The 24066-nt window shown below is 41.5% G+C and overlaps 1 protein-coding gene across 2 annotated transcripts in view; it reads right to left on the bottom strand.

Annotated features, from left to right (window-relative positions):
• Positions 1-19769, bottom strand: part of LOC126365805 (coiled-coil domain-containing protein 93) — an 83309-nt gene extending 63540 nt beyond the window's left edge. Inside the window, exon 1 of one of the 2 annotated variants that reach the window (XM_050008387.1) lies at positions 19252-19769. In XM_050008387.1, the coding sequence (XP_049864344.1) occupies positions 19252-19341 (90 nt within the window). In that variant the 5' untranslated portion in view covers positions 19342-19769. The remainder of the gene's footprint in view (positions 1-19251) is intronic. The other variant, XM_050008388.1, reaches the window with a different exon arrangement.
• Positions 19770-24066: the final 4297 nt, after the last annotated feature.

Raw genomic sequence — 24066 nt, 5'->3', positions numbered from 1 at the left:
CGTCAGTAAATTGCAAGGCTGGAGCCACCATACCAGCCGGGCACGAATCAGACGTTCCATAACCTTGCAAAAAAAGCTGGTGAGAGAGATGTGGCAGTAGCTAGAAGGAAGGTTTTTCTCCTTACCTGGCTTAGGTATGGGTATGATGGTGGCTTCAAGCCAAAGTCCGGGAAATGTGCCCTCTGCCCAGATGCAGTTGTACGTGTTAAGCAGAAAGTGCTTGCGTGCAAGAGAAAGGTGCTACAACATTTGAATGTGGACAGTGTGTGGCCCTGGGGCGGAGGATCGGGATGAACTGAGAGCATGATCTAGCTCCCTCATAGTAAAGGTGGCATTCTAGCAGTCCAAATTCTGAGAAGAGAAGGGTATTGCCTGAGCCTCCTCTGCTCGATTCAGATGGGAAAAGGCAGGGTGATAGTGGGTAGAGCTCAAAACTCAAGCAAAATGGTGGCACAAGGTGTTGGAGAAAGCAACAGGGTCCACAATAAAATCATCTGCTACTATCAGGCTGGAAATTCGTGAATGGATCTTGGTCCCACTGAGATGTCAGAGGTTGGCCCAAATGACAGAGGAAGAAAATAAACTAGTGAATAAAATCCAGCTAGCTTTTTTGCTATCCCGAAGAATACGACAACACTTTGCACGCATCTGTTTATAATGAATGCAGTTCGCCACTGCAGGATGACAGTTAAAAATGCGGATAGCACGTCTCCATGCGCAAATTGGATCACAGCATGCCTCAGTCCACCAAGGGATTGGGACAGAGCGTGGTAAAGAGGAAGTGCAAGGAATGGAATGTTCTGCAGCAGTAAGGATAACATTGGTGTGATATTCCACCTGGTCATCACAACTGGGGAAATCTCGTTCTTCGGAGGTTACCAGGGAGGAGTAAAGCCATCAATCAGCCTTAGTAAGCTGCCATTTGGGTGTGCACACACATGGGTAGGAGTCAGCAAACGGATAGCACATGGGAAATGGTCGCTCGAGTAGGAATCAGAAAGAAGGGAACACTCAAGATGATTGGCAAGCTGGGCAGTGCAGAAGGATAGGTCCAAATGGGAAATGGTGTGTGAGGAGTCAGAAAGGAAGGTGGGTGCTTCAGTGTTGAGGCAGAAGAGTTTGAGCTGATTAACATCAGCCAAGAGGGCATCTTTCTGACAAGTTCTGGGAGAACCCTGAAAGAGATGAAGCGCATTAAAGTCACCAAGTAGCAGAAAAGGGGGAGGTAGCTGCCCAATAAGCTGAAGGAAGTCTGTCCTGGTGACATTGAATGGCCATGCGGGATTAGCCGAGTGGTCTAAGGCGCTGCAGTCAGGGACTGTGTGGCTGGTCCCAGCGCAGGTTCGAGTCCTCCCTCGAGCATTGGTCTGTGTCTTTGTCCTTAGGATAATTTATGTTAAGTAGTGTGTAAGTTTAGGGACTGGTGACCTTAGCAGTTAAAGTCCCATAAGATTTCACACACATTTGAATATTTTTTTTGACATTGAATGAAGGAGGGATATAAATGGTAGAGAGGGAAAAACTCAGGCACAAAGAAAATGGCAAACTTTAACAGCTTGCAGATGGATAGTCAGGGAGGTGGGTTGACTATGAATGTCATTCCATATGAGCAGCATGACTCCCCCTCGAGATGAACTGCTGACCTCAGGGGAAAGGTCAAAACAAACTGGGAAGAAATGTGAAAGATAAAAGCGGTCATGAGGGTGCAATTTCGTTTCCTGAAGACAGACTACAAGGGGCGCTGCAATGCTACAAGCAGCCGTAAATTCTCTTTGCAGACCTGAAGGCTTCAAATGTTCTGTTGGAGGAGAGTCATGATGAGGAACAGATGTAGGGGTGTCACCTTGGCGGCTGCTGACTGCTGAGTGACAATCTGTCACGAGTTTCTGCCACAGGGCACAGCACCAAGAGGATCCTGCTCTATGGAGCCCTCAGAAGCATCAGCTTGCTTGTGCTGTCGGTCTGTGGAGTCAACACCGAAAAACCGTTGGTGGTGCGTACTGGCGACATGGAGGCTGGCCAGGCTAAGGTATCAAGTGGCAACACTGTTGTAGAAGAGCTTCGAGTCAATGAAGGACATTTGTCTTTGGTGGACTTTTTCGAGCATTTCCGGTTAGAGTAAGACTCGGATGTTGTCTGGCTGGAGGGACATAAAAGGTCTTCAAGGGAGTACTCCTTCTGTCCTTTCCGGCCTACCAATTGTGTAGCCAGTGGCTTCACCCTTTGAGATGAGAGTTTAATGGCTTGTTGCACAGCTGGATGGGGGGATGGTTATGCTACCTTGACACTGGGCAATTTCACAACCTCAGAGCCGAATTTGAGGTCACATGTCTGCATGGCCACGTCCTTCATGGAGCAAGAGCTGACTAGAACATAACTGCCAGACGGGAGAACACAAGGTTTGCAACTAGCCAATAACTTGCATGCGACTGGGTAAGGCACTTTTTCCATTAACCGAATCTCTTGGGCAGCCCACTCATCAAGATAGATGGGACAATCCCGAGAAGAGGCAGCATGGCTGCCATTTGAGTTGACAGAGCGGGGAGAAGGGGGTGGTTAATCACCCTTGCGTATATCCCAATCACAGGTTGCACATTTGGCTGTGTGTCGACAAGATGTTCTAGTCTGGTTGAAATGATGACACTGGTAGCAGTGCATTGGGTTTGGAATGTACAGCCAGACTGTGATAATTTCATAGCCTGCCTTGATTTTGGTTGGAAGCGCCACTCTATCAAAGTAGAGAAAAAAAGTGCAGGTGGGTACTAAGGAGGAATCTACCTTTTTCATCACCTGATGGACGGCAATGACACCCTGATCAGAGAGATAAGATTGGATTTCGGCCTTGGTTAGACTGTCGAGCATCCTAGTGTAAATAACACCACAGGAAGAATTCTAAGTTCTACGGGCCTCAACAGAAACATAGTAGCTGTGGAGAAGCAAGGAGGCAAGCAATTGTTGTGCTTGAGTATCAGAAGTAGTCTCCAAAAGCAAAGAGCCATTCCATAAATGACAGTAGGATTTCACAGGGCCAGCAATTGCATCAACACCTTTCTGAATAATAAATAGATTTATCGTGGTGAAGGACTGACAGTCTTCAGTACGCGAGACCATGGTGCAGCGGAAAGGGTCTTTGAATCGTTAGCCTCACTGCAAGGAAATCCCCCATGATTGCCAGTGTCAGCGTCTTAAGGGGTGCACCCATCTTAGGTGATTGTTCACACCTCAGGTCACACCTCCTGAACACCTGAAAGAGGGACCAATCAGCAATTTGGGAAGGTTGCAGCTCAGGCAATCACCCTTCCCTGGGCTCACCCTTCCCTGGGCCTGGTCTGTACCAGGTGGTATGTGTGAACCCTACCTGTCGACCTGGGGCTGGGAATTACGCATTACCAAGTCACCTGTTACATGTCAGACACATGGGCCAGCCTTCAGGAGCACACAGGGAGGAGGAAGAAAGAGAGGAACCTCAAACGCCAAAGCGGTGGAACGAGAGAAGAAGGGAAAGAAAGAAAGGAAGGAAAAGGGAGCGAAAAACAGTGATGAGACTTTTCTTACGTCAGTGACAGACAATGCACAACTTTCCCAATAACACCCAGACATGTCCTCCAAGGGAGGGGAAAAGAATAGCAAGAGGATAGACATGCAGCATGGAAAGGAAAAGATGCTGCAAAGGCTGGGGCCCCGTGTTAACCAAGCACGAACCTGCTAAAGAGTACCGAGCCCCCTGGGAGGATGTGGAGACTTTGAGGGTACTGTCAATACCCAATTGGAGATTGATGCATAATCCATTCTGAAGGCAGACAAGATTTTTCCTGCACTAACGAGAGGCCAGTATTTTTCAAAGGGCGCTCTTTCTGAAGCTTACTTAAACTACTTCTGAATGAGGCATCACAGAAAGTCCTTGTGGCCAACACACAACAAAAATTATTTCCTTTCAAATCCTTAGTTTACAGGGTGGCTAGCCCCCAGCAATCTTTCGAAGGTACCTCAGGCAACTGCTGTTGCGTGTTCTGGGCTACATAAATTACCTAGATGACTGTGCTGACGGGGGCCACAGCATAAGTATGCTTAGGAAACTTGAAGCAGCTGTTGTACACTTCCACTCTGTAAGCCTCAAATTCAACCTACAAAATTTCTCTCTCTCTCTCAACCATCAACGGAATACCTAGGACATATCATCTCTAACGATAGTATTAGGCCCACACATAAGCCGTCTCCAGACTCACAGTCTACAGATGACTGAGCAGACATGGTTTATTCGCCCGGAGACCTTCAAGGTGCATTCCACTGACCCCTGGTCGCAGGAGAGCCCATAAAGCCTGGTGTCAAGAACATAGTACATGGTCATTGGAACAGTGGTCCCAGGTTATGTTCATGGACGAGTCCAGGTACAGTCTGAACAGTGATTCTTGCCGCGTTTTCATATGTCATGAATCAGGTACCAGATATCAACCCTTTAACGTCCTTGAAAGGGAACTGTATGGAGGTCATGGTTTGATGGCGTGGGGTGGGATTGGAGGAGTACCTTGAAAAAGCTGCCATCGTGGAGGAGTTCCTTGAAACAGAAGATACAAGGCGAATGGAGTGGCCTGCCTGTTCTCCAGACCTAAACCCCATCGAACATGTCTGGGATGTTCTCGGTCAATGTATCGCTGCACATCTGCAAACCCCTATGACACTTCAGGAGCTCCGACAGGCGCTGGTGCAACAATTGGAGGCTATACCCCAGCAGCTGCTTGACCACCTGATCCTGAGTATGCCAACCCATTGTGCGGGCTATGTACATGTGCATGGTAATCATATCCCATATTGATGTCAGGGTAAATGCACAGGAAACTGATGTTTTGTAGCACATGTGTTTCAGGACGGTTTTCTCAACTTATCACCAATACCGTGGACTTACAGATCTGTGTCGTATGTGTTTCCTATGTGCCTATGCTGTTAGTGCCAGTTTTGTGTAATGCCATGTTGTGTGGCACCATATTCTGCAATTATCCTTAATTTATGAGCATGAATGTAGATGTGGACGGTTCTGAACATCAGATACCATTTGCATCAAAGACACTCAGTGTTGTGCATAAGAGATATTCACAAATAAAAGTAGGGGCTCTCACAATCTTCTTTGCGCTGAAGAAATTTTATGTATTCCTATAGTGAACAAAGTTTCATCTCATTACAGATCATAAGCCAATGATCTCCGTCTTCCATACTGCAGCAAAGCTACCTGAGAGGACTACCATCTACTCCAGCACTTGGCAATCTTTCTCAGCAGATACAATTACAACATTCCTTTCTGCAGTATAGCTCAACATGCCAACATGGACTCCCTGTCCTGACTCCTGATGAGCTCTGATCCAGAGTTCAACCAAGACAAGATCTTGTGCTTCCAGTTGGACAAAGAGGCTCAACTGGTGGTGGATATTATTCCCTTCAGAGTGGACCATGTGGTCATGGTCATGGTCAAGGATATCATCTTACAGGAGGTTCAGTGGTAAATACAACAAGGCTGGCTAGACTTCATACCCGGTCGGGACTCACCTACTAACTTCAGATCACCAACTTCCTCAAGATAGTCATGCCGGAACCTTTGCACCTGACAATCTCATGGCTCTTGCACCAATATCACTGGCGTATCTCGTAAACTAAACTGATCACCTGGCACCATTTGCACTGGTCAGGCACGGACAGGCAGGTCAAATATCTTATACACAACCATCACCAGTGTGAACAACACCAAGACACTCCCCACCAAACATTCTCACTGTAGTCAATGCCCTCACGCCCAAGGGAGTGGGTTCACACTGAGTTCATGGGTCCCTCCCTGGGACCACTTGGCTGATTGTCCTTGATGTGTACTCCAACTTTCCGAAGGTGGTCAACTGGTGGACCATAAGAGCAGAGGCTATGGTAACGGCTTTTAGCAGAATTTTCACCTCTAACGCTTGTGTTGAACAATGGACCATAGTTTCGGTTCCAGATTTTTGATGAGTCCACAATCAAATGGTGAGTTGAAAGACTGATACAAACTTTTAATACACAGATGAAGAAAGATGTGGCTGATGTTCCTCCAGCTGAAACTATTTTGAGTTCCAGCACAACTACTGTCAGGCCCACATGCTCCTGTATCTCAAACTGCCAGCGCCTCCTGGACCATTCCCAACACTGTCTTCATGCTTCTGGTTGGGCAGCCATGTGTGAGCACAGGGCTCCTGACATCAAGGCAAGTGGAATCCAGCAGCACTGGGGATGCTGCATGTTCACTCTGGCCACAGGGGAACTGGATGGTGACATGCCCTCAAAATCAGCTCCATCTGTGTCAGGGGACCCAACCACTGCCACTGCTGCTGCCTCCAGGCCCTCTAGCAGACACACATTACAGCAATGCTAACTTTCATTTCTCTTCTGTCGGACTCTCTGCTATCTCCCCTCATACTCCCAAGCTGTTCCTGCTCTCTGGTTCTCTGCTCAATTCACCGATCCCAGTCATAGCCTCATCTCCCCCTGACCACTCAAGGTGGACCAGATGTCAGAAGAAGATTAGACTGTGGTACCGGCCTTGCCCCACCATTGCAGCTCTCTTCTGTGCCAGGTCCTAATGTGGACATGGAGTCCACCTTTGGAGTCACCAAGACTCTGGCGGTGCTACCAGCCAGGGAACTTCTGGCTGTACGCTTGTATCCACTCCAACTGAGAGCTGGTAAAACTGGAGGGGCCATCCAATATTTTCAAAGATATTGAACTGGTTCAGAGCACTGCCCGGGTTATCAGCTGGGCATGCGTCAATTTGCTGAGATGTCAGCACAAGCTGACGTCAGACATCGTTGCACAAGTGGCACCATACGACTTTACAGTTATTCTGTGTTCACTATTTTTGCGAACTGTGGCTTCCATGTGGAGACACTTTGGCCAAGTGAACATGCAAGATGGTTGTGCCACCTAAGACCCACCATCTACATATGAAATCACAGCACAGCAACCATCCTCAGTCTGCTCTCACTCATCATGCTAGTTACTACACTATCAAGAACTGTACTGTACCTGTCTTGTCATGTGCATAATCCATACACTGTATCCATTGTGAACTATTGTCCTATGACATTATTAAATGTACTTATTCTGGAAGTGTCGTCTCATACTTTTTTTTACATTGTGAGTTATATCACCATGTTTAATGTATTTTAGTGTGAATTACTAGATCTATTGTAGCAAAATACACTATTACTGTTTCTCCATCAAATTATAGTACTATTTTGATTACATGAACATTTAAGCATTCATTACTTATGCATATTAGTTTAAGCTCTATAAAACACAGGAAATACAGGCCACCTGCTCCCTGAAATTAAAATGGATAAATATGCCAGCACAGTGAAATACACCCAGAAGCTGTTCTATCACATACTGATGGATCACTGGAAATAAAGAGACAGAGAGTGTAGAAACAGGTTATTGTGTGCACTAGTCTCAGCCAAAAGAAGGAACATGGAACATGAAAGTTCATGTAATTTGTTATTTCTTAACTGTCCTTCCAAAGAACTAGAGCAACTGAAAATTCAGTATTCAACAGTACTTTCACGGAATGCCAGCTTCCTTGGATGTTTTCTTTCAGGACTTTATTATCTTTCAAATTTGCAACATGGCATACACATTTTCCCAGTCTCCCTTAGTACAAAGGGCAATCAAATAGTTTTGCACAGTCATCCCTACTTTTTTTTATTTTCTGCAGGAGGAGAATAAAATTTTTTGTGAACATACTTGGAACATTTAGCTACAAGTTGGTCTATAAAAGTATTTTCTTTTATTTACAGGAGAGCCATAATGGACAGTGAAGTAGATGTCAAGTTGCAACAACGGTCAGTGCTGGAGTTCCTCTTCAAGACCAGCAATGACTCTTCCACATTGATTCACAGGAAGTTGCTCCCTGTTTAAGAGGAGCGCACAGTGGATCGCAGCAGTATCCAGCGGTGGTTGCAGAGGTTTAAAGAAGGTGATTTCCCTCTACTGGACAAACCATGTTGTGCTAAACCATCAACAGCAGTGAGTGATATAAATAAGGAGACCATTGATTAAATCATCCAAAATGACAGATGTGTGACAACACGACAGCTTGCTGAAATGACTCGTTTGTCATTGGGTAGTGCGGTATCACTGCTACAGTCACTAGAGGATAGAAATATCTGCACACATTGGGCGCCTAGATTATTGACAAAAGAAATGAAAACAATGAGGAAGAATGTGTCCAAGAGTCTCATGAAGACCTTTACTGAAGAGTGGAAACAGTGCTTCGACAGTGTCATTACCCGGGATGAAACATGATTGCTTTGTCTGAACCTGAAAGCTAAACCCAATCCATGGAGTGGTGCCATCTGTGTTCCCCTCGGAAGAAGACAAGACTTTCACGAACAGCAGGCCAAAAGGTGATGGCCTCCTTCTTCGGGGATCAGTTTCATTGACTTTTTGGAACCTGGCTCCAAAATTAATCGAGACCATTACTGTTTGTCATTAGACAAGCTGTGATGTGCCATCAAGACCCACAGACCACAGCTTCAGGGTCAGCTCATCAGACTACACCATGACAATGCCAAACCCCTTACAGCCCTTATGACACAGGAGAAAATCAGGAAAATGGGTTGGAAAATCATTCCTCATCCTCTCCACAGTCCGGACTTGGCTCAGTCTTATTTTTACCACTTTGGTCATCTGAAGGACCACCTGTGCGGTAAAACATTTGATAGCGAGAAAGACCTTATTTCCTGTGTCAAGTGATGATGTAAAAGTCAATCCCCAGAATTTTACCAAAGTGCATTTACATCATGTGTCACAGCTGATGGACGCAACATTGAGCAGGCTCAATGTATAGCTAAATGTTCCACATATGTTCAAAAAAAATTTCATTCTCCTCCTGCAAAAAATAAAAACATTAAAGACGAATGTGCAAAACTTTTTGAATGCCCTTTGTAACATTGTCAATGACTTCCTCATATAAATTCTGCACATATTCAATTCAGAATGTACATTATTTGGACATTTCCTTTCATTTGCACCCATATATTTTCTATTTGGTTGTTTTGACAATGGTAAAGAGATCATCACCTCACTCCACTGTGGTCTGGTTCTGCTGCTATGCTGTCAAATTCAAGCTGTCTGCAAGATCCAATACACACAGAAGTGGCACAGCATGGGCATATGGCAGTGATGTGGTAGAGACAAGATACTGTTCTAAGCCACCTCCATCTTAACAAATGAAGTAAGGTGGTAAACCTTTTGCAGCCACACCACCACTGTGTCCATGGCATCATTTCCTTAACATGGAGGCGGCTGGAAACAATGACACTTCCCCGTCAGATGTCTGTGGCACACCACTGTATGTATAGTACACAAAGATGCTTTTGGCACCTAAGTACTTCTTCCATTTTCTCCACTTTCAAGTAGAAGCCCAATTTGTGCCTGTTCAGAAGCCACATTTGCACCAGTGAAAGTAAGAGAGACTACTGAAATAATTAAGCAAGCCAACAGCTACCAAATGTCATCAAGACATAAAAGAATGTATTTAAAATATACTGGTGTCCAAAATTAAAGCAACAAACCACTATTTGCCTGTCCTATGTCTACTTCATGATGTAATCATACAAACTGTTTACAAACGTGCCTGCACAATTGTGTTCTGCACACAAGACGAAGTCAGGGTACCTATCAAGTGCGTAGTGCCTGCCGGCTAGTCCAAACTCACAATCTTTGTGTACACAATTGTAGATGGTGCTGTATGTGTACACAGTCATAGATGGTGCTGTATCAGACAGTGAAGATGCCTACCAGACACTCTGCAGTGGACAGATATAGGAAGAATAGAAGCAGGACAGTCACAAACTGATGTGGCCCTAAGGCTTAACATGAATTGTTCTGTTGTTCTTGGGATGTGGCAACAGTTCATACAGACCAGAACTGTATTCTGAAGAAAAGAGCAGGGCCAACCACGTGTGACAAGAGAAAGAGCGCACCGTTATTTCACAGTAAGGGGACGTTGGCACTGCTTTAGTACTGCAAGGCAGCTGGCATCTGACCTCCCAGCATCCATTGGACTTGTTGTATTGAGTAAAACGGCATATAGAAGGCTTCTGTGGAATTGCCTGTATTGTTTGAGACTTGCTGTATGTGTACCTCTGATCCATTTTCACAGAAGGGAATGTCTAGAGTGGAACTGTCAACACGCCACCTGGCCAGTCAAACAGTGGGCCAATGTTCTTTCCACAGATGAGTCCTGATTTGATCTGTAGTGCGAGTCTCGACTGATTCACCTATGGAGGGAATACGGAACATGATTTCAAACCACCCAAAAAAAATGTTCAAATGAGTGTGAAATCTTATGGGACTTAACTGCTAAGGTCATCAGTCCCTAAGCTTACACACTAATTAACCTAAATTATCCTATGGACACACACACACACACACACACACACACACACACACACACACACACACACACACACACACACACACACACGGAGGACTTGAACCTCCGCCGGGACCAACTGCACAGTCCATGACTGCAGCGCTTTAGACCGCTCACACACACACACACACACACACACACACACACACACACACACACACGGAGGACTTGAACCTCCGCCGGGACCAACTGCAGAGTCCATGACTGCAGCGCTTTAGACCGCTCGGCTAATCCTGCGTGGCTTTCAAACCCAAACATTGTGGAACGAAACCAATACCAAGAAGGGTGCCTAATAGTGTGAGCTGGGTCTATGTTGACCACTCGTACACTTCTTCATGATAACATATGTTATTGAGTGGGGTACGCCTTTAGCAAAACACTAATTTGCTTTTGTCCCAGCCATGTATCACTGCAGTTGCAGTATCTTCTGTGGGTTTTCTTATTGTTATGGCTATTTACCACATGGTGTCATTTTCCTGCTGTATTACGTTTTTATAGTGTCTGTTTTTCTTTACAGTTTGTCACCTGCAAGGTTTCTTTTTTCTTCATCTTTTTTATTGCCAAGTTAAGTGTTTTGAGTTGTCACTGTCATGTCTATCAGTATCTATAGTGATTTGCTAAAGGCGGACCCCACTCAAAAGCATATGTTATTGTCAAAGCAAACACAGACAAAAGAGCTCCAAGATCAAGATTACTTCTTCATGAACTTCTACAGTTGGATTGGCAAGGTTTAACTGCTGTCAGGTACCGTGATGTGATCTTGGGACCTCATGTGGGGTGGTTGTGAGGTGTCGTGGGCCCAGGCTTTGTACTGATGGATGATAATGTTAGACTTCAAAGAGCATGTGTGGTTGATATTTTCTTGGAAACGGAAGAATTTGCACACATGGTGTGGCATGCTTGCTCATGATTTGAATCCCATAGAGCAAATCTGGTATGCAGTAGGGACACAGCTTGCATCACTTTAGCATCCACCAACATCTCTCCAAGACTTGCGAGCGTCTCTGCAGGAAGAATGGGCGTTATTACCTCAACATGAGATTGATAACATCATTTACAGCATGCAGCATCACTGTCAGGCCTGTACTGGTGCCAGAGTGGTCACACCCGGTACTGAAAACATTAACCAGTTGTGTGTCTAAATCCGTTAATTTAGAAAAAAATTGAGAACATTTTTGTCTATCATTATGCATGTTGCAGTTGAATATGTTCTGTACTCCATAAATTGTTTCTACTTTACTATCACTTGTTTATATTGTTTTGTGGCAAAATAAATGCAACTTTGCAAAATTTCTATTTGTTGCTTTAATTTTGGACACCAGTGTAGGTAGCATGCTCCAGCTGGACATATTTCATTAACTGAGCATTCCATCATAACAAGTTAACATTTTTGAGCTCTTCTAATGGCATATTATATGAGCCAGTGGCATATCTATTTTCAGGTTTTTTTAAGTGTCCTCTGTAACTCTTTAATATCAACTTTCACACAGCAATATTTTTCATCACTTTCTTCCTCATCTGCTACACCTGAGCCCTGTTACCCTTTTCAATAAAAAAGAAGGTATTTTGGAATCAAATATGTCATATAAAGTGACAGATTCATAATTTAATCAGTTAAAATGTTCTGTCACTTTATATATTAAACTTTGTGACACTGTCACCAAGAAGCAACCATGTAATTGAAGTGTACTTCATACCACAATGCACAAAAGATTATGAGTACATACTTGTACCTGATATCAGACTTACAGTTTAAAGTAATTTTAAGGTGTGCAGATCATACAACTCATACCAGAACTGCTGACACATAGTCTACCATGGAACTATCATTTTACTGATTTTTTAAAAATGTTTCATCCCTACACAATAGGAATCAACCAGGAGATAGATGATGATGATTATTATTATTATTTAAGGGTGCTCTATTGAGTAGTCACCAGTTTACATGCTGAATTTGAATGTATGGATGAAATTTCACTTTCCTGCAGACAGTTTGAAACTTTCTGACAGATTAAAACTATGTGCTGGACTATTGACTCAATGCTGGAACCATTAATTTTCTCAGTCAATTGCCTGAGAGATAAAACAGCACTTTTGTTGTTGTGGTCTCTGAGTGGTATCTATCTTTCCCAGAGTCATACATGCTGTTACAGATTTGCATTTCTCTTATAGTCATTTCTGCTTTGCCACTTTGTACTTTTTGACAATCTAATTTTTTTGATGTCTGTATTCCCATTTGCATGCATCATTTCCTATATTTTTGTAGCTTTTCCTTCTGTCAATTAGATTCAATATATTGTGTGTTATCCAAGGATTCCTAGTGGACTTTGCCTATTTGACCATCTGCTGCCTGCACTATTTCATCTCACAAAGCTACCCATTTGTCATCTATTCTACCCCTTAGCACTATTTCAGTAAACTGTTGCCTAATGCTTTCTTTGATTGTCTCAACAACCTCTGACTCTTTCAGTTTATCAAGGTGCCATCTCCTTCATTTCCTACATTTCCACTATTTCTTCAGTTTTAAATCACTGTCCCCATCTGCCACTGGAAATGTTTCGCAGTTCAAAATCTCTGTCTTACTATCAGGACCACAACACTGATTCTCTGCTGCAGAATATGTATACCCTGTGTGGCAAAGATCTACCCATGCCAAGACTGTGGGCACTGCCTTGAACAAAGCTTGCAGTTTGGTCACTGGATACTTAAAACCCACACCTGTTGAAAAGTTATTGCATTTCCAAGTATTTTTCAAATCGTCACTGCTGATCAAGAACAACTGACGGCTGAGGTCATTGAAGCTCAACCACTATTTGGCCAACAACACACTCAGCATGGGCTGAAATCAATCATAAGTTTCTTCTAGACATCAAGGTCTTTGGAAGTACCTCAAGATCAGGCAAGACTTGATTGTGGAGCTCCAAACATCATGAGTGGATGGAACTGTGTGAACATCTTCAATCTGGTTACAATGAGGACTGGGGTGTTTGGAGGTCCCTTAAGCAAATAAGAACTAGTGTTGGCAGGGCTAAGTCATCTTTTAATCATGGAGCTTCATATCTGGGGATGGGAACTGCAAATGTGGCCAAGAACAGTCATCCATTGTGCCTCTGTTCATTTTCAATCTCAGAACAAGATTTACAACTTGCCAATGACAATGCCCTAGGTGTGGTTCAGGTTTGGAGAAATGTTATCTGAATGTAGATTTGGTCAACTGCTTTGTCTTGTTAATTTATTTTTTATAATCCATGTACATATAACTATGATTTTATGTGAACAATTTTACATTTAATTCTATATATTTAGCACAATTCTGACATGAGCAAAAAAAAAGTAATCTATCTGAAACTTTTCATTGTCTCCAGGTCTCTTTCGCATACACAGCATTCTTTCACGATTCTTAAATAAATTGTTAGCAAGTATTAAATTATGTTCTGTGCATAATTCTACCAGGCAGCTTCTTCTTTTACTCCTTTCCCCTAGCCCATGTTCTACTATTTTTCTCAGACTCTAGTATCCATCACAATTTCCTCCCCTTCAGCTATCTGAATAATTTCTTTTACCTCATGAATATTTTCTTTCAACCTCTCTATCATCTACTGAGCTAGATGATATATAAACTGGTACTACTGTCATGGATGCTGACTTTGTATATATGGTGGCTATGATAATGTGGTCAATATGCTGTTCATAACCAAGTTGTTGCACCTATAATTTCTCGGCATATCAAAATTTTGTTTCAGTATTGTATTAACACGAAAATCCACCCTCCATGAACCATGGATCATACCATTAATGTGGTGGCTTGCGTGCCTCTGCAATACAGATAGCTGTACTGAAGGTGCAGCCACAACAAATGTGTTTCTGTTGAAACTGTGAACAGCTGAAAGCAAGGGGCAACTCCAGCCATAATTTTTCTCAAGTATATGCAGCTCTGCTATATGGTTAAATGATGATGGCAACCTCCAGGGGTAAAACAGTCCCTCATTTTAATCTTCAGGTGGTGACTACTCAGGAGAATGTCATAAGAAGAAAAAAAATTGGTGTTCTAGGATTGGAGTGTAAAGATCACTTAACCAGACACATATATTAAAATATTTAAAAAGGGAAACTGATACATTGAAGTTAGATATAGTGGGGATTAGTGAACTTCAGTGGCAGGAGGAACAGGACTTCTGGTCAGACGAATACAGGGTTATAACACAAAATCAAATAGGGACACTACAAGATTAGGTTTAGTAATGAATAAGAAAACAGGAAAAAATGTATTTGTGATGGGGGATCAGAATTCGATAAGGAAAAGGAAGAGAAGGAAAAACTGTAAGATAACGTGGGCTGGGGGAAAAGAATTGAAAGAGGAAGCTGCCTGGTAGAATTTTGCATGGAGCACAATTCAATCATCACTAACACTTGGTTTAAGAATCACGAAAGAAGGTTCTACATGTGAAAGAGACCTGGAGCCAGCAGAAGGATTCAGACTGATTATGTAATGGTAAGACAGAGATTTCAGAAGCAGATTATAAACTGTAAGGTATTTCCAGGGTCAGATGTGGACTGTGACCACAATTTATTGGTTTTGGACTTTAGATTAAAAATAAAAAATCTGCAAAAATGTAGGTAATTTGGGAGATAGGACCTGGATAGGTTGAATGAACCAGACATTGTTGAGAGTTTCGGAGGGAGTATTAGGTAATGACTCACTAGAACAGGAGAAAGAAATACAGAAGGAGACAAATGTGTAGCTCTGAGAGATGAGATAGTGAAGACAGCAGAGGATCAAATAGGTAAAAAGAAAAACCCTAATCAAAACCTTGGATAACACATGAGATATTGAATTTAATCTATGAAAGGAGAAAATACAAAAATGCAGCAAATGAAGCAGACAAAAAAGAATACAAACTTCTACAAAATGAGAAGAAAAGCAGGAATGACAAGAGCAAAAATGTAAGGAATTATGTCTAGAAGCATATTTCACTAGGCCAAAGAGTGTTACTGCCTACAGGAAAATTAAAGAGGCATTTGGGGACAATAGAAGCAGATGTATGAATATCAAGAGCTCAGATGGTCAACCAATCCTAAGCAAAGAAGGGATAGCTGAAAGGTAGAAGGAGTATACAGAGTCTCCATGCAAGGGAGATGAACTTGAAGACAGTATTATGAAAATGGAAGAGAACACAGATTAAGATGAGAAAGAAGATATGATACTGCCAGACAAATCTGACACAGCAATGAAAGGTGTTAAGTCAAAACAAGCTTCCAGGAGTAGATGACATTCCTTCAGAACTACTGAGTCTTTCGAGAGCTATCCATAAAAACACTCTTCCCCCTGGTGTGCAGGATGCATGGGACAGGCGAATTTCCCTCAGAGTTCACATAATAACTCCAAATCTAAAGAAAGCAGGTGCTGAGAGGAGTAAATATTACCAAGCTATCGGTTTAATAAGTCATGGTTGCAAAATACTAATGCGAATTCTTTACAGAACAATGGAAAAACTGATAGTAGAAAACCTTGGGGAAGATCGGTCTGGAGTGTAGAGAAATGCAGGAACATGCAAGGAAATACTGACCATATGACTTTTCTTAGAAGATAGGCTATGAAAAGGCAAACCTACGTTTATAGCATTTGTAGACTCAGTGAAGGCTTTTGACAGTGCTGACCGGAATACTCTCTTTGAAATCCTTAAGGTAGCAGCTATGGGTAAAATACAGGGAACAAAAGGTTATTTACAGCTTGTACAGCAACTGGACAGCAGATATAAGAGTTGATGAGCATTAAAGGGAAGGAGGTGCAAAGAAGGAAGTGATACATGGTTGTAGCCTATTGGCAGTGGTATTCAAGCTCTACACTGAACAAGCAGGAAAGGAAACAAGAGAGAAATTTGGAGTGAGAATTAAAGTTCAGAGAGAAGAAATAAAACTTTGAGGTTTGCCAATGACATTGTAATTCTGTCATGGGCAGCAAAAGATTTGGGGGAGTAGTTGAATGGAATACACAGTGCCTTGAATAGAGGATATAAGGTGGACATCAACAAAAGCAATACAAGGATAATGGAATGTAGTCGAATTAAATCAGGTGATACTGAGGGAAACAATGCTTAGGAAACAAGATGCTATAAATAATAGACACGTTTTGTTATTTGGGCAGCAGAATAACTGATGATGGCCACAGTAAAGAGGATCGGAAAGGTAGATGGTCAATGTAAGAAAAGTGCTTCTATAGATGAAAACCTTGTTAACACTGAATATAGGTCTAAGTGTCAGTAAGTCTTTCCTGTAAATATTTGTATGGAGTGTACCCATGTATATCATGGAAACATGGATGATAAATGGTTTAGACAAGAAGAGAATAGAAGCTTTTGAAAAGTGGTGCTACAACAAGGTCATTAGAGTTGGAGCATAAGCTCGGATTATGGAAGGATGGGGAAGAAAATTGGCAGTGCCCTTTCAAAGAAACTATCCCGCTTTTACTTGAAGCAATTTACGGAAATCGCATGAAACCTAAATATAGATGATCAGATGCAGATTTAAACCGTTGTCCTCCTGAATACGAGTCCAGCGTGTTAACCACTGCACCACCTCACTCGGTGTACTACTATTGTTAGGAGCTTAAAATATATGTATGATATAAGCCTAAGCACCTGTGAATGGGAGATGCCAGTTGTGGTCTGCTGCTTAAAGACTATTGGTTGACTCATACAAACGCTCAACTCTTAAAGAAACCTACCGAAATATGAACTTTTGCTTAAATACTTTCAAGTCCAGCATGAGCATTCCTGAAATCACAGTATTCATTGTAAAACTGATCTTCACCCAGATTAAGATTTAATTTGTTGCTAACTTTTAAAACATACAGTCACTGCAGATGAAAATCTACTTGTTATTTAAGTAAAAAACTTGTAAGCTGATTGAATGCATTGTTCTAGGAAAAGTTATAGTTTTGGAACAAATAATCAATCCATTGTGACAAGAAAGATTGCGCATGATTTTAAAAATTCAACCTCTCTGCTTTTGGTAGGCATCCTTCTTCCAGGACTTTATGAATGTTATTTCCTAAGAATTTATCTTGTTTCCGGCTCTCTGGTTTGCTCTCAAGATCTCTTATTATTCTGTCAAATTCAAAAGTAACTGCACTGTTTTCCAGTTCTCTAACAGGAGTTTCAATTAAGAGCAAACCATGCTACAGAAATCTTAGATAGCATTCGGGAAGACAATGTTCAGTTTCTTCAACATCATGTTCCCCATGTAGTGTCATAACCTGCCAAATCAATCTCAATCAATCATCTTCACTATTTGAAATAAAATAGGCCTTTAAGGCAGGCCAGCAGTATACAGGCCTGTCAACTGTAGTAAGTAGCAAGAACCACCCTGAATAAATGTGTCATAATATTCCCTTAAAATCTATCGCCACATAATGTGAAAACTCTCTCTCTCTCTCTCTCTCTCTCTCTCTCTCTCTCTCTCTCTGACTGAACATTTGATGCAGAGGAACCACATTCAACATAGATTTTGAGAAATAATGTCTCTACATCATAATGAAATGTTTAAGACGATATTTTACAGTATTAGTTATGACATGTCAGTTACAATTACCTATCAAAATGGATGGATACTTGTTTTTTAATAACACAAAAACCAAAATATTTTTGCCATAGTTCACTAGAGGTTTGCCAGCACTGTATGCAGATAATTTAGACTTTTTATTAGCTGTGATAAAGACCTGTCAATTCATAATCTTACATCCGCCACTTTCAATGAACATGGCATTTTCATGTCCAGATTTTGTTGTTAGTGGTTTTGTTGTTTGCTGCCAGAGTTTAAACACCACTCAAAAGATGGGTTACTGAAGTATTGAATCTAATGAAAGTAATGATTGTGAAAAATAAGACCTGCAAAGCATGTCTTGCCATGAGAAGATGCTGCCTCGTTGAGAGTGGTGGTTTGCCAGGCTCGGTGCACAGGCTGGATATTGAGTTGGTTCAGTAGGCACTGCATGCCGCCAGGCTAATTCCCTCACTAGATTAGATTAGATTCAGTTTTTTTTCCATAGACCCAAAAAATGAGACGATTCTCGTGGGTGTGGAACATGTTGGAAGCATATAATGGCTTTTGATACACCATATGCAGTGCAACATATTCTAAGAGATGCAGGAAAAAACTGCAGGAGTCAAGCCATGTCACCTCTCCAGACACATTTGTAATCCTTAATGATGTTCAGTATTTTTTTTTTTTTTTTCCATGAAATTTTCAACTCTGAGATGTGGCAGTGCAACCAACTTTTCAGCAAAACATAAACCCAATATTCTACCACACTTGTTAAAAAATTTTATGTGATATTATTCATGCAGAATTCTGGAAGTAGTTCTGTGAATGATTAAAACCTGCACAATGCTTTTTCTTATCCATTGTTCCAATCTCATTACCAACAACTGAAATTGCATAAGGAGTATTTTACTGGTCTCTTCACTTTTGAAGTTAGGCCCAAATGGAATTAGGAATGTTGGGTACCGATATGAAAGTGAAGTTAAATTTAGATAAAGATTAATGTTGTGTCGTTTCAACAGCTTCAATATTCACAAGGTCTTACACAGAAGCACGTAATTCGAATCAAATGTGTTACACAAATCACAAAGTCCATAGTGATATGAATGTTGAATGTAATCTAATTAGAAACAATGTAGGCTATGAGAATGTAGTGCTGTGACATGGTACCAGATTTCCACATTATGTGCCCCCGTCATTAAATAAGTTCACCACCGGTTAATTAATTTAATTAATGCAAACTGTGCAAAATTCTCTTTTACCTCAACTTCATTTCCATCTGCATCAATTCTCGTTGACAGTTTATTTCCTGTTTTTGGCTTAGAAGTAAATACATTTGCGGCGGTAGACATCTTCAAATAACATTAACAATTAAATAATTCCTAACAATCAACGTTGCGAAATTGATAACACAAATACAAGCTAAATTTCAAATCTTGTACTTTTCAATGTTTTGACAATTAGCTTCGTCGGCTACGCTGTGCACACCGCGTCTTATTGACATTAATAATCGATGTTCATATCGGTGCAATATATCGATGTACAGTCAACCGGTGTAACATTTTTCCTCATCTTGAAAATACTAGAAACAAAATAAATTACGCAGCACAACAGACACATTTGGTTCTTGACACTTTTAACCCCTGTAAAATTAAGGCCCAGTTAGACCGTCAAGAAGTCTGTAGTCTGTACTTTTCCGGGAGTGCTGTCTCCGTCGTTTATCTTCGTTCATGTGTGTGTTCTTCCAAAGCTGACATCACATTAGGGTCGCCCCACATTTATGCTTTTTCAGCTTTCACAAAATCTCAGGAACTGTTCGTGGTGTATAAATCTAAATCGTATTGGCTGATTACGAAATTTAAACTTGTTTTAACAATTTTTAACTTATTGCTATTATTACAGCAATTAAATTTATTTATTTTAGATTAGATTAGATTAGATTAATACTTGTTCCATAGATCATGAATACGACACTTCGTAATGATGTGGAACGTATCAGGTTAATAAAAGATGTCTGTACAAGAAATTACATTACACAAAATATTGCATGACACTAATGATTAAGTTTTTTTTTATTTTTTTTTTACTTAGTTTATATCTAAAAATTCAGCCAATGAGTAGAAGGAGTTGTCATCTAGAAATTCTTTTAATTTATTTTTAAATGTTAGTTGGCTATCTGTCAGGCTTTTGATGCTGTTTGGTAGGTGCCCAAAGACTTTTGTGGCAGCATAATTTACCCCTTTCTGTGCCAAAGTCAGATTTAACCCTGCATAGCGAAGATCATTTATTTTATTAATTACCTCTAAGCCAAAAACAGGAAATAAACTGTCAACGAGAATCGATGCAGATGAAACGAAGTTGAGGTAAAAGAGTATTTTGCACAGTTTGTTGCGTACTAAATTCATTTACCGGTGTTAAACTTACTTAATCACTGGGGGCATAATGTGGAAATCTGGTAATGTGTCACAGCACTGCATTCCCATATATTGTTTCTAATTAGATAATTAAATAACATTTTACGTCTATAGGTACGGAGTGCTTGGAAAAGTGAAAATGTATACTAATTTTCCGCTATTCGAGTAAAATTTTGATTTTAATACTAGTGCAAAGCTACACCCATTAACTTTAGACCAGTCTGGAAAACAATAATTTTCTAATGACTAGTGCTCTGGTAAATTTAGATCTTGCCGGAAGGAAATTAGGTGTTAATAAGAAATAGAAACCAACAGTGTTATTCCAGTATTGCAAGTTTACTTTGCAATCGACCTGGCATTGTTCAAATCAAATCATTGTCGTCAGGTGTTATTTCACGAGACCTACGACAAAGACAAGCAGTGGCGTGTAACTCACGAATGTGGACCTGAACTCTGTCGCACGCTCACTTCAGCAGAAAAAATGCGTTACTAAATCTGTTAAATTGCAGCTGCACGTGTATGTACTATCGAGAATTGCATCTTCTACTGAAATTTTCCATTATGATCTCTTACTGTTCAACAGTACTACAACAAAATTTAAGATCAATACTCGATGTAAACGGTAGAACGGCTTGTTAGTTTCTTCTGCTTAACAGTCCTCATTTCATATAAGATGAGGTGCGTTATGCAACTGATAATTATTTTGGCATGCTTTTCATTTTATTGTACCCCAAATTGTAAGTCGGCTTATGGACTTCCGATCATTGTAGGACTAAAAACAGTTAGACTCTGTAAAGCGGATTCTAGCAGAAGGTGCAGTTCTCGATTGTACGTACACACCCAGTTACGAGTGGTTTGCTGCTGAGCGACCGCAGGCCTCGCTTTTTCCACAGCCAATGCAATAATGACCAATTACAAGAGTAAGACCTTGTAAGGCAGAGGGAAATACAACTGAAATACTAACTACCGGGTAATAATCTGTTACTTTTGGTACAAAATAATGAAAATAGCCATTTGAAACAAAAGTAGAACCGTTACTGGAACAAAGATACCCTACCTGGTATAAAGTTAACCTTATTACTGGAAGTTACGATAATAATAGCAATAAGTTAAAAATTGTTAAAACAAGTTTAAATTTCGTAATCAGCGAATACGATTTAGATTTATATACCACGGACAGTTCCTGAGATTTTGTGAAAGCTGAAAAAGCGTAAATGTGGGGTGACCCTAATGTGATGTCAACTTTGGAAGAACACACACATGAACGAATATAAACGACAGAAAAAAAAATGGTTCAAATGGCTCTGAGAGCTATGGGATTAACATCTATGGTCATCAGTCCCCAGAACTTAGAACTACTCAAACCTAACTAACCTAAGGACATCACACAACACCCAGCCATCACGAGGCAGAGAAAATCCCTGACCCCACTGGGAATCAAACCCGGGAACCCGGGCGTGGGAAGCGAGAACGCTACCGCACGACCACGAGATTCGGGCTAAACGACAGAGAGAGCACGCCTCGGAAAACTACAGATGGCAGATTTCTTGACAGGCCATATGGGTCCGTAATATTATGGGGGTTAAAAGTGTCAAGAACCGGTTTTAAATGATGACTCCAGAAATGTACTACAGCCCCCCCACCCCCTCCACCCCCCACCCACAAGTATCACTTCCATAGTAATCATGACGCCCAAAATCAGATTGATTATAGCGCACACAGAAGCATTTCAATACCTAGCCATTTTTCCTTCGCTCCCTACGCGAATAGAACAGGAAGAATTTCTAATTGTTGGTATAGTGGGAGGTACCCTCAGCCATGGACTTCTCACTGGTTTGCAGAGTATGAATCTACCAATAAGTAGTATGTCTATGGAAACTGGTTCACCTTAAGTATATCTTATAACTTAATCGTCCTTAATTTACATCCTTGTGATACTACAAGCTCAAGCTGATTCTACTTAAGACGAGGTTTGTTCGTTAACAAAAAATCCTATTTTTTGTACTGTAAGGCACCTTAATTCTTAGTAATGGTACCCAGTCAGGTACCGAACTCTGGATTCCACATCTTACTTAGAAGCTCACGCTGAGATCAGAGGAGCTGGGAATTTTAGGTCATCTGTTTCTTGGTACATAAGTGGCTACATATGAGAGGTAAACGGCGATGGGGTCAAGCTGAGATTTTTCAGGTCTCTATGGTTGGAAACAGTATAGAATGAATTGGATGAAAAGGAAATGAGACTCTAGGTTGGCTTACTGGTCTGTGTTTTATTGTTTCTTCATGTGTTTACAATGAACATGCAGAAGAGAACAGACACTAGTTTATAGCTTCAGTAATTGTAAAACACCAGATTCTAGCCGGCCGGAGTGGCTGTGCTGTTCTAGGCGCTACAGTCTGGAACCGAGCGACCGCTACGGTTGCAGGTTCGAATCCTGCCTCGGGCAGGGATGTGTGTGATGTCCTTAGGTTAGTTAGGTTTAATTAGTTCTAAGTTCTAGGCGACTGATGATCTCACAAGTTAAGTTGTATAGTGCTCAGAGCCATTTGAATCATTTTTTGAATCAGATTCTATTACTCTGATCGAACCTTTAGGTTCAAGTACTCATTACAATGAAAGTGACATTCAACCTGTAGACAAAGGTATGATGGAAACCTAGAACCATCGTCCAGAGGTACATACAGGCAAGCTTTGCAAGTCCTTCTTGGTGTAAAAGCTTAACTGAGTATAATGCTCACTCACGTAGTACCTGCTGGAGGCTGTTGATAATCTAAGGCTCCTATGTGAAACTCTTCTCAGTCTGGAACTCTCCTCTGCCCTGTAACCCTACCTTTCTTGTTGTTTGAAGCCTTGTACATACGACATTTGGGGCTATTTGCTTACAGATGATAGGTACCTGCGTCGTTTTTACCCGCGATCAGTGAGCACAAAATCAGCAGTTTCGCCATTTGGATTACCTCTTAATGGACTGTCGAAAGCGGCTTACACTATGCATCTCAACCTAAGTTACAAGGTTTACTACTATTAGTCATACTTAGACGATTTTTCCTTTTTCCCCATCAGCGCCTTGTAGGTGGATCATTAGAACATCAACACTTCTCTCTCTCTCTCTCTCTCTCTCTCTCTCTCTCTCTCTCTGTCTCCAACCGAATAGGCATCAAAAGGCCCAACAGTATCGACGAACCACTGTGTTTTTCCCAGCCAAGCATCACAGGATGTGGATACAGAGGGGCATGTGATCAACACACTGCTCTCCTGGCTGTTGTCAGTTTTCGTGACCGGAGCTGCTACCTCTCAGGCAAGTAGCTCCTCAATTGGCCTCACAAGGGCTGAGTGCACCCCACTTACCAACACTCTTGGCAGACCCAGACAGTCACCCATCCAACTGCTAGGCAAGCCCAACAGTGCTCAGCTTCGCTCATCTGACAGGAATTGGTGTCACCACGGTGGCAAAGTCGTTGGCAATGCTTCTCTACTAGACTTAATTAAACATTCTAAGTTTGCACTATACAAATCACATTACGTATTCACCATAATTAGACAGCTCATCTAGCCCTACGTTTAACCTACTTCTTACACACTTACTTTAACGTCAGAAAACTCTGTCTACTTTCCACTTCTACATAAGCCTCTTGATAAATGCAAGATCGTCTTTGATTTAAATC

The sequence above is a fragment of the Schistocerca gregaria genome, chromosome 4 (genome assembly GCF_023897955.1).
Source record: "Schistocerca gregaria isolate iqSchGreg1 chromosome 4, iqSchGreg1.2, whole genome shotgun sequence".
Taxonomy (NCBI): domain Eukaryota; kingdom Metazoa; phylum Arthropoda; class Insecta; order Orthoptera; family Acrididae; genus Schistocerca; species Schistocerca gregaria.
The sequence above is the reverse complement of the archived record's forward strand: the minus strand, read 5'-3'. Positions and strand labels throughout refer to the sequence as shown.